This window comes from Capricornis sumatraensis, chromosome 8, assembly GCF_032405125.1.
Source record: "Capricornis sumatraensis isolate serow.1 chromosome 8, serow.2, whole genome shotgun sequence".
Taxonomy (NCBI): Eukaryota; Metazoa; Chordata; class Mammalia; order Artiodactyla; family Bovidae; genus Capricornis; species Capricornis sumatraensis.
In genome coordinates, this window is record NC_091076.1 from 100,111,505 (window position 1) to 100,126,912 (window position 15,408).

Sequence of the window (15,408 nt, forward strand, 5' to 3'; positions counted from 1 at the left end):
TCCTCAATACTGAAATTTGTGTTGCTTCCTCGTTAGGCTACGGTAGGTCCCATTTCTTAACTTCTGGCCGCTCACCATTCTTCCTCCCCAGACCCAAGTCCCCATCCATTGCTAATGGCTACCGTGGCTTCAGTGGAGTGGTCAGTCCTTCCCAGCCTCTGATGTTCTGGTGGAAGCCAGGACAATGGTGACCACATGGACCTCAGTCCCTCAGTTCTGGGACCCTGGGTTGAGGGGCTGGAAATGTGGCAGCTCTCCCAGGGTCGAGGCTCCCACAGCAGCCAGGTTCTCCCCAGGCTCTCTGGGCCCACTGGTGCTGGCATCCCCTCCTTGGGTAGAGGACTGTGGCCTAGAGGCTGAGTCTCCCTCCTCAGACTTCGTCTTGGCCCAGGGTGAATAAGAAAGGATGGTGAATCCCCTCTTAAGCAGGGCTGAATCCGCAGGGACCAGCTCTTCAATCTGCCCTGGAAGGGAGGATTCCAGAATGCTTAGCTTCCAGTGGTGCAGTTCTTGCTTCTGGGGTGCATCTTGGAGTCTCACCACCCACACCTCATCAGGCTCCAGCAGCAGTTTCCAACACTGGCCTGGGGTCATTCGGACCCTTCTCGGCTTCATCTTCTGGAGGTAGACAGCATCATAGCAGCCCACTAGGGAGAGGACCTGCAGGTCCAGTAAATAGGCTTCAGCCTCAAGAGGGTCCATGTCCTGGGTGGTGCCCAGCTCCAATACCATGGTCTCTCCAGGAGGCAAGTCCACTTTGAAAAACCCCTCCCATGAAGCAGAGGGGCTTGGCCAGTGGGAACAGGTTGGGATTTCCCCAAATCTCCAGGGAAGGCCCTGGGTCCAGTCAGCATCTTCAGCATCCAGGCCCAGGGGTGCCGCATCCTGAGGCTGCAGCTCAGTGGGCACAAAGTGATCATCTAGGTCCATGTCTTCTGACTCCACAGGGCCTGACGCCAGGGTGTCCAATCCCCAGCCCACAGACTCGCCCTGTGCAGGCTGCCATAGGCCCTGCGCCCAGTTTGGCCCCATCACTGGGGATGACCCTTGCTCAGACCCTGTCTCTGAGTTATCCATAAGCTCAGGGTCCCAATCTCCGTCTTCCCAGTCTTCTGACTCCAGCTGCTGCTTAAGGTCCAGAAAGGCAGCCTTGTAACAAGCAAAGCAGATCCTTAGCTGGCTGCCATGTTGAAGCTGATACATCCAGGATGCATGGAGATAGGACATGCCCTCTGCCCCATACCGCTTGCTGACTGGAGGGCACATGGCCAAGCTGCCTGACTCCTGAAAGACAGGCAGCAGAATCTGGTCCACAGAAGGGGGCGCAGTGAAGAGCAAGGGTCAGGGAGCAGGGGCAAGAGAACAGAGAGGAGAAAGATGAGGATCACCAGGAGAAGAATTTGGGGTGGCGATGAATGAACTGGGTCCCGATCCAACAGGGACCTGTAGAGGTTGGGAGGGAAGAAACTCTGGAATTAACTTCTGCTGATGCCAGGGCTCGGTCCTCTGGGAGCTGCAAAGAAAAGGAGTGAGGTTAGGGCGCCCCCAGCAGGCAGGTGGGAGCAAGTCACACAGGGAGGAGAACCTGACCACAGCTGACAAAACCTGAGGGAACCTCCCAGGACCTGACAGAACCAGAAAGAATCACTCAGAATCCGAGGGTCCTGTCAGAATCTGACTAAATCTGACAGAACCTGAGAGAATCGGTCAGAACCTGACCAAATCTGACCGAATCTGACAAAACCTGAGGGAGACTTTCAGAACCTGAGAGAGTCTATTAGACCCTAAGGAAACCGATCAGAACCTGAATCAGAGAGAATCAATCAAAACCTTAGGGTCCTGTCAGAGTGGCACCAAATCTGACAAAACCTGAGAGAACATGTCAGAACCTCAGAGTATCTGTCAGAACCAAAGGAAACTGTCAGGACCTGACAGAAATAGAACTGATCAGACACTGAGAGAATCTATTAAAATCTGTCAGAAACAGGGAAACTGTGAGCACCTGAACAAATCTGACCGAATGTGACAGAACCTGACCAAGTCTGACAAAACCTGTTGGAACCTGTGAGAATCTGTGAAAACCTGAGGGAAACTGTCAGATCCTGACCAAATCTGACAAAACCTGATTGAAACTGACAGAATCTGAGAGAATTGGTCAGAACCTGAGGGAATCTATCAGAACCTAAGGAAATCTGTCAGAACCCAACAGAGAGAATTGGTCTGAACCTGAAGGATCCTGTCAGACCTGACCAAATCTAACTGAATCTGACAGAGCCTGAGGGAACCTGACAGAACCAGAGAATCGGTCAGAACCTGAGGGTCCTGTCAGATCTTATCAAATCTGATAGAACCTGCCAGAGACTGACAAAACCTGAAGGAAAGTGTTGGAACGTGAGAGAAAGTCAGAACCTGAGGGAACTGGTCAGAAGATGACCAAATCTGATAATACTGGTTAGAACCTGTGAGAATCTGTGAGCACCTGAGGGAATCTATCAGAACTTGAACAAATCTGACAAAACCTGACAGAATCTGAGAGGATCAGTCAGAACCTGAGGGATCCTGTCAGACCTGACCAAATCTGACTGAATCTGACAGAACCTGAGGGAACCTGACAGAACCAGAGAATCGGTCAGAACCTGAGGGTCCTGTCAGATCTTACCAAATCTGATAGAACCTGCCAGAGACTGACAAAACCTGAAGGAAAGTGTTGGAACCTGAGAGAATATCAGAACCTGAGGGAGCTGGTCAGAACCTGACCAAATCTGATAATACCTGTTAGAACCTGTGAGAATCTGTGACCTGAGGGAATCTGTCAGAACTTGAACAAATCTGACAAAACCTGACTGAACCTAACAGAATCTGAGAGGATCAGTCAGAACCTGAGGGATCCTGTCAGACCTGACCAAATCTGTCCTATCTGACGTAACCTGACTAAATCTGACAGAACCTGATGGAACCTGTCAGAACCTGATACAACCAGAGAATCGGTCAGAACCTAAGTGTCCTGTCAGATCTCACCAAATCCAGTAGAACCTGCCAGAGAATGAGAAAACCTGAGGGAAACTAACAGAACCAGATAGAGCCTGAAAAAACCTGAAGGGACCTATTGGAACCTGAGAGAATATCAGAATCCGAGGGAGCTGGTCAGAACCTGACCAAATCTAACAGAACCTGACAGAATTTGTTAGAACCTCTTGGAATCTGATAGAGCTGTCAGAACCTGAGGGAACCTGACAGAATGTGTCAGAACCTGATGGAAACTGACAGAACCTGAGATATCTGTCAGAACCTGAACCTTATAAAACCTGAAGGAGCCTGACTGAACCACCCCCACCTGAGCTAACCTGTCTGGCCTGAGGCCAAGCTGGACCACATTGGCACTGCAGGCTCCAAGCCCCACACTGTTAGTCTGTAAGCCCCACTCTTTCACTTCAGGGAGTTCTCACCCAGCTTGGTACCACCCTCCTGTAGGTACACGTGGGGAAAGGAGGGAAGGGATCCTGCCTGAGTATATAAAGAGCCATTTCCCATGGTGCTCTGGGCTCCATATTTCCCATGAGCCTCAGCCCACCAGGAAGTGAAACTGCTGAGTCATCCTCACTTCCCCCATCCCAGGAGAGCCTGTGTAGCCCCCAGAGAGGGCAGTCTTGTTCCTCTAACCCTGTCACCAGGGTGCTTGTTCCTGTGATATTTGCTCCTCTGAGGGCTGAGAAGACTGTTCCCATTGTTCTCTTCATTCTGCAGGTTTCTGAAACTGTGTGGGTGATCCTCTCTCTTGTGGTTATTGTCCCTTTGTGGGTCCCTAGGGTGACCTGCTTGATCACAGAGCCTGTCTTTCTGTGGTTAAAATGGATTCTTTCTTGTATCTCTTGATGAAAGTTTCTTTATGAATTCCAGAAACTGATCAATTGCCAGTTATTTACAATTTAGGCATATTTCTGTCCCTCTGACTTTTCACTTTTAAAATAAAGGCTCTTCACCTATAAATAATAAATAGTTGCTGGAGAGGGTGTGAAGAAAAGAAAAACATCCTACATTGTTAGTGGGAATGTAGATTGGTACTGCAAGTATGGAGAACAGTATGAAGTTTTCTCAAAAAAACTAAAAATAGAGTTGTCATATGATCCAGCAATCCTACTCCTGGACATGTATCCAGAGAAGACTGTAATATGAAAAGAAACATGCACCCCAATGTTCATAGGAGCACTATTCACAATAGCTAAGACATGGAAACGACCTAAATGCCCATCGACAGGCAAATGGATAAAGATGTATCCCAGGTGGCACTAGTGGTAAAGAATCTGCCTGGCAATGCGGGAGGTACAAGAGATACAGTTTCAATCCCTGGGTAGGGAAGATCCTCTGGAGTAGGAAATGGCAACCCACTCCAGGATCTTTGCCTGGAGAATCCTATGGATGGATGAGCCGTGTGGGCTACAGTCCATGGGGTTGCAAGGAGTCAGACATGACTGAAGCAACTTAGCATATATATATAATAATCCATAGCAACTTAGCATATATATATAATAATAGCAAAACTGAGGAGAAGTTACAGAGAATTCTTATACTACCCCTGCCCCACACAGCACAGCCTCACTGTCAAACTCTACACCACATGGTACATTTGTAACCATCAACAACCTATAATGATACACTGTTATCACTCAATGTGAACAGTTTGCATTAGGGTTTACTTTCAGTGCTGTTCAATCTATGGATTTAGACAGAAGTTTAATGACATACATATGTGGTAGTTTTACTGTCCCTGTTCTCCCCATTTAACTCTACCTATCCCCACCCCTGGCAATCACTGATATTTTTTTGTCTCCGTAGTTTTGCCTTTTCCTGAATGCTGGATAGTTGGAATCAGACAATATATAGCCTTTTCAGATTGACTTCCTTCACTTTGTAATATGCCGTTAAGTTTTCTCCATGTCTTTTTATGGCTTGATAACTCACTTCTTTTCAGCGCTGAATATTCCATTGATTGGATGGACCATAGTTTATTTATCTGTTCACTTACTGAAGGACTTCTTGCCTGCTTCCAAGTTTTGGCAATTATGAACGAAGCTGCTATAAACATCATGTGAAAAAAAAATCACATGGAAGTTTTTGTGTGACAAAAGTTTTGAACTCATTAGTCAAATACAAAGGAGTGGGATTTCTGGATCACTTGATAAGGTTATGTTTAATTTTGTAAGAAATCCCCAGTCTTCCAAAATGGCTGCACTATTTTGCATTCCCACCAGCAGTGATTGAGAGTTCCTGTTGCTCTACATCCTGGCCAGCATTTGGTATTGTCTGTATTCTGGATTTTGGCCATTCTGATAGGTATGTAATGGTATCTTATATTGTTTTAATTTGGAATTCCTTAGTGACATATAATGGGGAGCATGTTTTCATCCGCTATCTGCCATCTATATACCTTCTTCGGTGAGGTTTCTATTTAGATTGTTTGCCTAGTTTTAAATCGGGTTGTTTATTTTCTTATTGGTAAGTTTTAAGAGTTCTTTGTATATTTTGGATAACAGTTCTTTATCAGATGTGTCTTTTGCAAGGGCTTCCCATGTGGCACTACGGTAAAGAACCCGCCTGCCAATGCAGGAGATGTAAGAGATGTGGGTTCGATCCTTGGGTGGGGAAGATCCCCTGGACGAGGGCATGGCAACCCACTCCAATATTCATTCCTGGAGAATCCCATGGACAGAGGAGCCTGGCAGGCTATAGTCCATAGGGTCAAAAAGAGTTGGACACAACTGAAGCGATTTAGCACACATGCACGTCTTTTGCAAATATTTTTTCCCAGTCTGTGGTTTGTCTTCTCATTCTCATGACTGTCTTTTGCAGAGCAGAAGTTTTTATTTTTAGTTAAATCCAGCGGATGAATGATCTCTTTGATAAATTGAGACTTTGGTGCTACATCTAAAAAGTCATTGCTGTATTCAAAGTCATTTAGATTTTATCCTATTATCTACTAGGAGTTTCACAGTTTGCACTTTATATTTAGGCCTATGATCTACTTTGTGTTCATTTTCTTGTGCAAGATCTGTGAATAGATTCATATTCTTGAATGTGGATGTCCACTATTTCCAGCACTATTTGTTAAATAGACTATCTTTTCTCTACTGTATTGCCTTTGCCTCTTTGTCAAAGATCAGTGGACTCTATTTATGTAGGTAACGACACTTTAAAACACAGACTTGTTTAGAGTCTGATAATCCAATGTTAAGTGTTTCTTTTGAAATTTTTTTGGCTTTTAAAGTATATCCCACAATTCCAAAGCCATGATGTCACTTTCCTTCATCTAATTCTTATTCTGGAATACTTTTTTTAGTTTGCTTCTTGTATTAGTCAGCTAGGGCTGCCATAAGAAAATACCAGACTGAGTAGCTTAAACAGCAAAAACGTTTCTCACAGTTCTGGAGACTGTAAATCCTAGATCAGGGTGCAGGATGGTTGGGTTCTGGGAGAGCCCTCTTCCTGACAATGCAGATTGCTACCTTCTTGCTGTGTCATCACATAATAGAGATAGGGAGATCTAGCTCTCTCCTTATAAGGCCACAATCCTATCTGATTAGGGCCCTACTCTTATGACTTTATTTTATTGGGCTCCAAAATCACTGCAGATGGTGACTGCAGCCATGAAATTAAAAGATGCTTACTCCCTGGAAGGAAAGTTATGACCAACCTAGATAGCATATTAAAAAGCAGAGACATTACTTTGCCAACAAAGGTCCATCTAGTCAAGGCTATGGTTTTTCCAGTGGTCACATATGGATGTGAGAGTTGGACTGTGAAGAAAGCGGAGCACCGAAGGATTGATGCTTTTGAACTGTGGTGTTGGAGAAGACTCTTGAGAGTCCCTTGGACTGCAAGGAGATCCAACCAGTCCATTCTAAAGGAGATCAGTCCTGGGTGTTCTTTGGAGGGAATGATGCTGAAGCTGAAACTCCAGTACTTTGGCCACCTCATGCGAAGAGTTGACTCATTGGAAAAGACTCTGATGCTGGGAGGGATTGGGGGCAGGAGGAGAAGGGGACAACAGAGGATGAGATGGCTGGATTGCATCACTGACTTGATGGACATGAGTTTGAGTGAACTCCGGGAGTTGGTGATAGACAGGGAGGCCTGGGGTGCTGCGATTCATTGGGGTTGAAAAGAGTCGGACATGACTGAGCGACTGAACTGAACTGAACTTATGACATTATTTAACCCTAATTATCTCCTGCTTCCCAGGTGGCTTAGTGGTAAAGAATCCACCTGCCAATGCAGGATACCCGGGATTAATCCCTGGGTCAGGAAGATGCCCTGGAAAAGGAAACGACAACTCAGTCCAGTGTTCTTGCCTGGAAAATCCCATGGACAGAGGAACCTGGCAGGCTACAGTCCATGGGGTTGCAAAGAGTCAGACACGATTTCGCAGCTGAACCACTGCCACTGATTATCTGCTGAAGAGCTTATTCCAAATGTAGTCATAGTGAGGATTAGGGCTTCAACATATGAATTTTGACGGGACCAATTCAGTCTATAGTACTTCTCTTTCATTTGTATACAAAATGCAATTTAAATGGAAGTTGCTTTCCTTAACAATGTTAAGAATGTAGATAGACAGCTTTTTACAATGATTTGCCAATTTAATTGTGTAAATCAGCCCTTCTTTCCAAACTTCAACAGATATATTGAAGCACACCAACAATGTCTCCCCCGAGATGTTTTGGAGCATCCCAGGATGAACGACTCTGTAGTTGGCAGCTGAGCCTGGATTGGGCAATGCCTGCAGGAAGGAGAAAAGACCACCTCTAGAATCAGGCAACTTAAAGGTTCTTCAGCTCCCAGTGGCTCCCAGATTTTGCTCCAGGTTAAAATTTTCTTGGGAGCTTTGAAGAGTCCCAGTGGCCACATCATAGCATGTGGCAGACACACCCGAGGTGTGTTACACCCTCAGTTACAGTCAGTTACACCCTCCCTGAGATTAGTGGTGGAGCTTGTGATTTGCTTCCAACCAAGAGCAGTGGTAAAGGTGGTGGGTGTCTCTGCCTTGATGAAGTTACATTATGGGGCAAAATGTCCCTCCTGCAATGATATTACTCTAAGATTAAGTAAGACTCTTACCCAGCTCTTGCTCTCTCCTGGAGGCCTTAAAGAGGGAGAAGAGCCGTGCTGTCTGTGAACTGTGGGTTGCCTCTGGGACCAGCTGACAGCCAGGAAAGCTGAAGCCATCAGCCCTAAAACCACAAGGAAGTGAATTCTGCCAGCAGAGAACACAGCACGGCCAACACCTTGGTTGAGACTTTGGGCAGGGGGCCAGCCAGAGCATGTCCCAACTCCTAACCCATGGAAACTTAGAAAATGTCTTCTATTTGGTAAATCACCAAGTTTGGTAATTTGCTACAAAGCAAAAGAAAATTTACATTCACCCCTTACCAGTGACATCAGAATTCTTGCATGGGACACAGGCATTGATATCTTTTCAATCTCTGCATGTGCTTCCAAAATACTGTCCTGTTAAAGAACCAGTACCTAGACCACTGGGTGATATTAGAACTTTTCCCATATACTGGGTCCTTTGATCCCTCCTCTCTTGCTAGTAAACCAGGTCTGAGTTCAATCAATACCCAAGCCAGTCTCCACAGGACCCTCAGTAGCCGTGGCCCATAGATGACCAATGGTCCCCTCATGACTCGGATAACCCACTGTGACCTGCCACAAACTGAGTAATTGGCCCCTCTCGAGTTCCTGACTCATGTGGCCTTCATGCAGCCAGGTCATGGTCCAGAAGCCAGCAGGGCCCAGAACCTGGCACCCAGGCCCCGCCCATGGCTGAAAGACCAGCCGCATGAGCCCCAGACACAGGAGTTCTCATAATGGAGAAAGGTGAGAGAGAAGATGAGGGTCAGCTGGGCTGCCAGGCCAGAAAGGCACCAAGATGACTGCCCTGGTCCAGCTCAGGGCCCCATGGCCCGGGGAGCTGAGCGCAAACACTGGCTGAGACCCTCGGAAAGAAGAAGACTGAAGCCCCACCATGTGCGGCTGGATCACCTGCACCTTCGAGCTGCAGCAGAAGTTACTGCTTTCACCCATTCAGCCTTCCACAGTTCCTGAGGCTCAGAACATTCCAGAGATGTTTGTGGGGTGGACACATTCCTACTCCTTCTCTGGCTTGGTGACCTCCATCCTCAGGATAGCCAGTTGTCACACTGTTCCTGACCCGATGTATTCCCGGGCATGGCCCCTGTCTCCTCAGACCGGTTCAGAGCCAGTGTGGGCCAGTGCCTTTCCCAGACAAAGCCTCCGCCAGCGTGTCCGGGAATCTGATCTCAAGACGGCCAGTCATGCCCAGAGAAATCACCCAACCCATGAAGCCGTCAAAATCCTGTGGGCTTGGATCTGTGGGCAAGTGACCCAGCTGGAATCAAGCCCTGACAAGAAAGAAAAGTGTGTTTAGACAATCAAATGACTCACCAAATAGAACCTTCTTGAAAAGTATTGTAATAATCAAGCCGAGGAAGGGATCACTGCCTATTCCAGTGAAGTCCAAGTACTTGAATCTTAAACATTTACATCGTTGCTCTTGTATTATAAAGCAGAGTCCAGCCCTCACCTCCTATCTCCATATTTGCAGCAAGTGTTAGTCGCGCAGTCGTGTCTGACTCTTTGCGACCCCATGAACTGTAGCCTGTCAGACTCCTCTGCCCATGGAATTCTCCAGGCAAGAATACTGGAGTGGGTTGCCGTTTGGTTCTCTAGGGCATCTTCCCGACCCAGGGATGGAACCTTGGCCTCCTGCATTGCAGGCAGATTCTTCATCATCTGAGCCACCAGGGAAGCCCAACCAGGGATCATTTCCCCCAAGCATTTCACTAGATTTTTATTGGCTTTCCCCTCTCATTCCTCCTCCCAGGGAATAAAGAAGATGAATGGTTTAATACTTTCTTGCATGAGTTCACTACAGAGAGCTCTTCAGAGGGATACTGCCTGTTGATGAAAAGAAAGATCCCTGCTTCCACAGGGAGCAGGCGCCCAGTGAGGCCCAGAGGATGTGAGACACCGTCATTGCTGTGGAGAATATATGTGCTCTGTAAAGTTTGCCTGACAGCTGATTTTCTTTCTTTTTTTTTTTTTTAAACTGATTTTACTGATAAAATTAGAGTTGTATTTCTAAAAGGAACAGGAAGCCACAAAGACAAGGACACATAACAAACAATTCTCTGACCAACTTAGGCCAGTAAGGCTCAAAGTCAGCCATAAAAATGAATAAGGTTCATGAGCTTACTGAAAAGTAATGTAGAGAGCCACTGGTTTCTGTCTCTGCACCCCTTGGGGTGAAATGGGGGTCACACACTAGTGGGGGCCTCCAGGATCATGCTCCAATTTTCCTTAGAGGCACATGCTTCTATAGGAACATTGAACTTTGAATGCTGTGACAAATCTGAAGAAATATCAAGAGTCTTGGATTTGCATTTTTATATTGTATGCACCTAGGCATAAGAGTCATTTTCATTTGATTCCCTCTTACCATTAGAGGTTAATGTAATTAAAGAGTTCAGCTGCATCTGTTCCCCTTCTGTCCTCACTGGTCTTTGTCAGCCTGTTTCACATGCAGTCATGGCCCCATGATCCTTTCTGCCTCTGCTGCTGCTGCTAAGTTGCTTCAGTCGTGTCTGACTCTGTGCGACCTCATAGACCACAGCCCACCAGGCTCCCCCGTCCCTGGGATTCTCCAGGCAAGAACACTGGAGTGGGCTGCCATTGCCTTCCCTGCTGGGTGGCTGAGAAGGAGGAAAAGATAAAGGTGTGTAGAGAGGACAAACTAGCGCTGGGGAAGCGATGGCTCGGTGGGCTCAGCAGACAAGTGAAAACTCACTCTGAGTGTCCCAGGCTTCCAGGGGGTGTCCCTATAGGTCACAGAATGTTCCCAGCCTCTAAGTCCGAAGCTCTTCCAAACCACCTGAAGTATCCACCTATACCTCACTGTCCCTGCCCAGCAGATGAGAGTCGGGGGCCCCAGACCTCCAGCCTCCAGCCACAGTTCACAGCATGGAGCTTTCCTTCCTTAAGTACATGGGAGACAAAGCGAGAGTCTGCACATGTGTACATGTAGGTGATATGTATATGTATAAAGATAGAAATATCTGGTAGTATATGTATGTATAGAAAATAATGTGTCATATATAATATATGCAGTATGTATGTATTTATAAAATAATGTAATCAAGTGGATGACATCCATTACCTTGCCACTTCCTTGGTTAGAAGCAACTCACATTTTCCCCTCCAGTCAGGAGGAGGTCATGACTGCCATAGGGGGTCACCTCAGGGTGTCTGCCACATACTATGATGTGGGATTTCTCAAGGTCCCAAGACAATTTTAACATGCAGCAAAATTGGGAAACAACTGCTCCAAGGAATTTTATTGTCATTGAATTCCAGAGGTGGGTGGGTCTTCTGGCAGACCCAGGTGTTTTGACCAGGGGCCTAGATGAAAACTCGTTCACTTGGGGACAGTCGTCAGACGTCCTTGGGGAGATGATGCAGATGCAGCTGGATGTACTGGTTGGAAGTTTGGAAGGAAGGGCTAGATGACGTGATCAATTTAGCAAATTATTTTAAAAGCCATTCTCAGATTTCCCCCATTATTCAAGCAAAGCCTACCTATGAAACCTTTCATAAGCTGAAACAGCCTGGGATTTCAGAAATGGATTTTAACGTAGGACTTTGTGGCTCAGCTGGTAAAAAATCTGGTTGCAATGTGGGAGACTTGGGTTCGATCCCTGGCTTGGGAAGATCCCCTGGAGAAGGGAACGGGTCCCACTCCAGTATTCTGGCCTGGAGAATGCCATGGACTGTGCAGTCTAGTTCAGTCAGTTCAGTTGCTCAGTCGTGTCTGACTCTTTGCGACCCCACGAATCGCAGCACCCCAGGCCTCCCTGTCTATCTATCACCAACTCCCAGAGTTCACTCAAACTCATGTCCATCGAGTTGGTGATGCCACCCAGCCATCTCATCCTCTGTTGTCCCCTTCTCCTCCTGCCCCCAATCCCTCCCGGCATCAGAGTCTTTTCCAATGAGTCAACTCTTCGCATGAGGTGGCCAAAGTACTGGAGTTTCAGCTTTAGCATCATTCCTTCCAAAGAACACCCAGGACTGATCTCCTTTAGAATGGACTGGTTGGATCTCCTTGCAGTCCAAGGGACTCTCAAGAGTCTTCTCCAACACCACAGTTCAAAAGCATCAATCCTTCGGTGCTCCGCTTTCTTCACAGTCCAACTCTCACATCCATATGTGACCACTGGAAAAACCATAGCCTTGACTAGATGGACCTTTGTTGGCAAAGTAATGTCTCTGCTTTTCAATATGCTGTCTAGGTTGATCATAACTTTCCTTCCAAGGAGTAAGTGTCTTTTAATTTTATGGCTGCAATCACCATCTGCAGTGATTTTGGAGACCAAAAAAATAAAGTCTGACATTGTTTCCACTGTTTCCCCATTTATTTCCCATGAAGTGATGGGACCAGATGCCATGATCTTCGTTTTCTGAATGTTGAGCTTTAAGCCAACATTTTCACTCTCCTCTTTCACTTTCATCAAGAGGCTTTTTAGTTCCTCTTCACTTTCTGCCATAAGGGTGGTGTCAGCATATCTGAGATTATTGCTATTTCTCCCAGCAATCTTGATTCCAGCTTGTGCTTCTTCCAGCCCAGCGTTTCTCATGATGTACTCTGCGTATAAGTTAAATAAGCAGGATGACAATATACAGCCTTGATGTACTCCTTTTCCTATTTGGAACCAGTCTGTTGTTCCATGTCCAGTTCTAACTGTTGCTTCCTGACCTGCATATAGGTTTCTCAAGAGGCAGGTCAGGTGATCTGGTATTCCCATCTCTTTCAGAATTTTCCACAGTTTATTGTGATCCAAACAGTCAAAGGCTTTGGCATAGTCAATACAGCAGAAATGGATGTTTTTCTGGAACTCTCTTCCATTTTTCATGATCCAGCGGATGTTGGCAATTTGATCTCTGGTTCCTCTGCCTTTTCTAAAACCAGCTTGAACATCTGGAAGTTCACGGTTCATGTATTGCTGAAGCCTGGCTTGGAGACTTTTGAGCATTACTTTACTAGCATGTGAGATGAGTGCAATTGTGCAGTAGTTTGAGCATTCTTTGGCATTGCCTTTCTTTGGGATTGGACCATGGGGTCGCAAAGAGTTGGACACGACTGAGCGATTTTCACTTTCACTTTTCATAAAAAAGAAGTGGCATCAAGAGAACTTTTGCAATGTGGGGGATATCTGTATGTATTCTCTTGTATTATAATTTTTTTTCTTACAAAAACAACTTACATTTAAATTAAGTTAAAAATTAAGAAGCAAAGGAAATTTAAAAAATGTGAAAGCATTAATATGAAGATACAAAAAACCAACATTGTGGTCTTGGAGAACTGAAGATGTTCTTTACAAAGACCAAGAAAATATTTTCTTGAAAACAGACGGACACATTTCATCATAACTAAAGACTTTGAACAAAATGAAACCGTGAACCACAAAAGTGTAAAACGTGGTTAAAATGTATTTTCAAAAGAAGTGTTTGTTTAAAGAACACTTTATTTTAAAAGTGTTCCACTCTGAGAAGAGCTAAAGAGACAGAAATGCGTTGTCGTCGATTGAATGCAACCTAAAGGTTGAAAGTTATGTTTCATTCAGCAGAAATTTTTAGGACTTAAGCCCAGGAGGTAGCATCTGAAACAAGTGTGAGAGAACTGTTTGTTCCAAGGAGGCAGAGGTGGGAGAGCAGGTTATGTAGAAGTTTTGCAACAAAGGACAAGTAGCCTGGATATCAAAAGTTTTTTTGTAAATTAAAGAAAACCAGATAACCCAAATTAAGGAATTTAGCCTGTTTCTGTATATGGGAAGATGCAAACCTATGGGCTCCCTGAAATCATTCCTTTGATATGCACCTCAGCTCTGTGGGGCCAGTTTCCTCTGTTTTCACACCCTGAGCTTTCTTTCCTCAGGGCTCACTGGTAGGGAGCTGGCTACAGTCTAGATGGCAGGTATTCTCCTTCCTGAGTTCCCTCAGGGTTCACTGGCTCATATCAGAGGGCTGCAATCCACTGATGGCAGTGACATTCTTATTTATTGATATGCCAGAAAATATTCCATTTCTCAGTGATAAAAAAGTAAATTATTGGCAATCAATTTCTGATATTCATAAAAAAAAAAAAATTAACCAAGGAGGAATCCATTTCAACCACTGAAGGACAGGGCCCTTGACCAAGCAGGTCGCCCAGGACCCGGGATGGGACAGTGACCATGAGGGAGACGCTCACCTGCACAATTTCAGAAACCTGTGGATTGAGAGTGATGGGGATAGTCTTCTCACCCTCTAGGAGAGAACATCACAGACACAATCACCTTGGGGACAGGGTTAGGGGAATAAGACTGCCCTCCCTGGAGGCTGTGCAGACTCATCTGGGATGGGGGTGGGGAAGGAGGATGACTCAGCAGTTTTATTTCCTGGTGGGCTGAGGCTCATGGGAAATAGGCAAATGAGCCCAGAGCACCATGGGGAATGGCCCTTTAAATGCTCAGACTGGCTCTGATCCCTCCTTTCCCCTCAGGGTTACCCACAGGAGGGAGCCACCAGGGAGGGTGAGAGCCCTTTGGAATAAGAAGTGTGTCTGGGGCCTACAGGCTGGCAGAGTGTGGGGCTTGGAGGCTGAAAAGCCCCAGGTTCCAGTGTGGCCCCGGGCCAGACGGGCCAGCTCAGGTGCCGGTGGTTCTGTTACGCTCCATCTGGTTAAGTCAGGTTAACCATTTGGTTAGATTCTGATAAGTTCCTTCAGGTTCTGACAGATTCTCTCAGGTTGTCTCAGGGTAAGTCAGGTTCTGTCAGGTTCCCTTAGTTTCCCCCAGGTGAGGCTGCTGGGGCAACAGGATTCCTGAGATGGGGGGATGTGGGGCGCGGTGAGAGGAGGCTGTGTGTTCCACAGGCCCTAGGTCAGCTAAACTGAGCAGAGACAGGGTAAAAGGGCTGGGTGTCAGCCCAAGGGCCCCTGTGCCCTGCTCCTCCCTGCAGGGCACCTGCTCCCACCTGCCTGCCCTAACCTCCCCTGAGGTTAGGGGGAGGCCCTAACCTCACTGCTTTTCTTTGCAGCTCCCAGAGGACAGAACGCTTGCATCAGCTGAAGTTAATTCCAGAGTTTCTTCCCTTCCAACCTCTATTTTGACCCAGTTCATCCACCGCCATCCCAAATTCTTCTCCTGGTGATCCTCGTCTTTCTCCTCCCTGTTCTCTTGCCCCTCCTCCCTGCCCCTTGCACCTTACTGTGCCCCCACCTGTGGGCCAGACCCCCTAAGATCACAGCCACCCCTGCTCCTGCTGTCTCTCTCTCAGGAGGCAGGCCGCTTGGCC

At 46.5% G+C, this 15,408-nt stretch overlaps 1 protein-coding gene across 1 annotated transcript; it reads right to left on the reverse strand.

The window, feature by feature from the left end:
• Nucleotides 1-210: 210 nt before the first annotated feature.
• Nucleotides 211-1,266, reverse strand: LOC138083677 (testis-expressed protein 19.2-like). The gene has a single exon (XM_068977500.1). It carries the CDS (start codon nt 1,264-1,266, stop codon nt 211-213), a length of 1,056 nt encoding a protein of 351 aa, XP_068833601.1.
• Nucleotides 1,267-15,408: the final 14,142 nt, after the last annotated feature.

Coding starts and splice junctions, on each gene's coding strand:
- LOC138083677 (XM_068977500.1), bottom strand. CDS start 1,266: ATGTGCCCTCCAGTCAGCAAGCGGTATGGGGCAGAGGGCATGTCCTAT.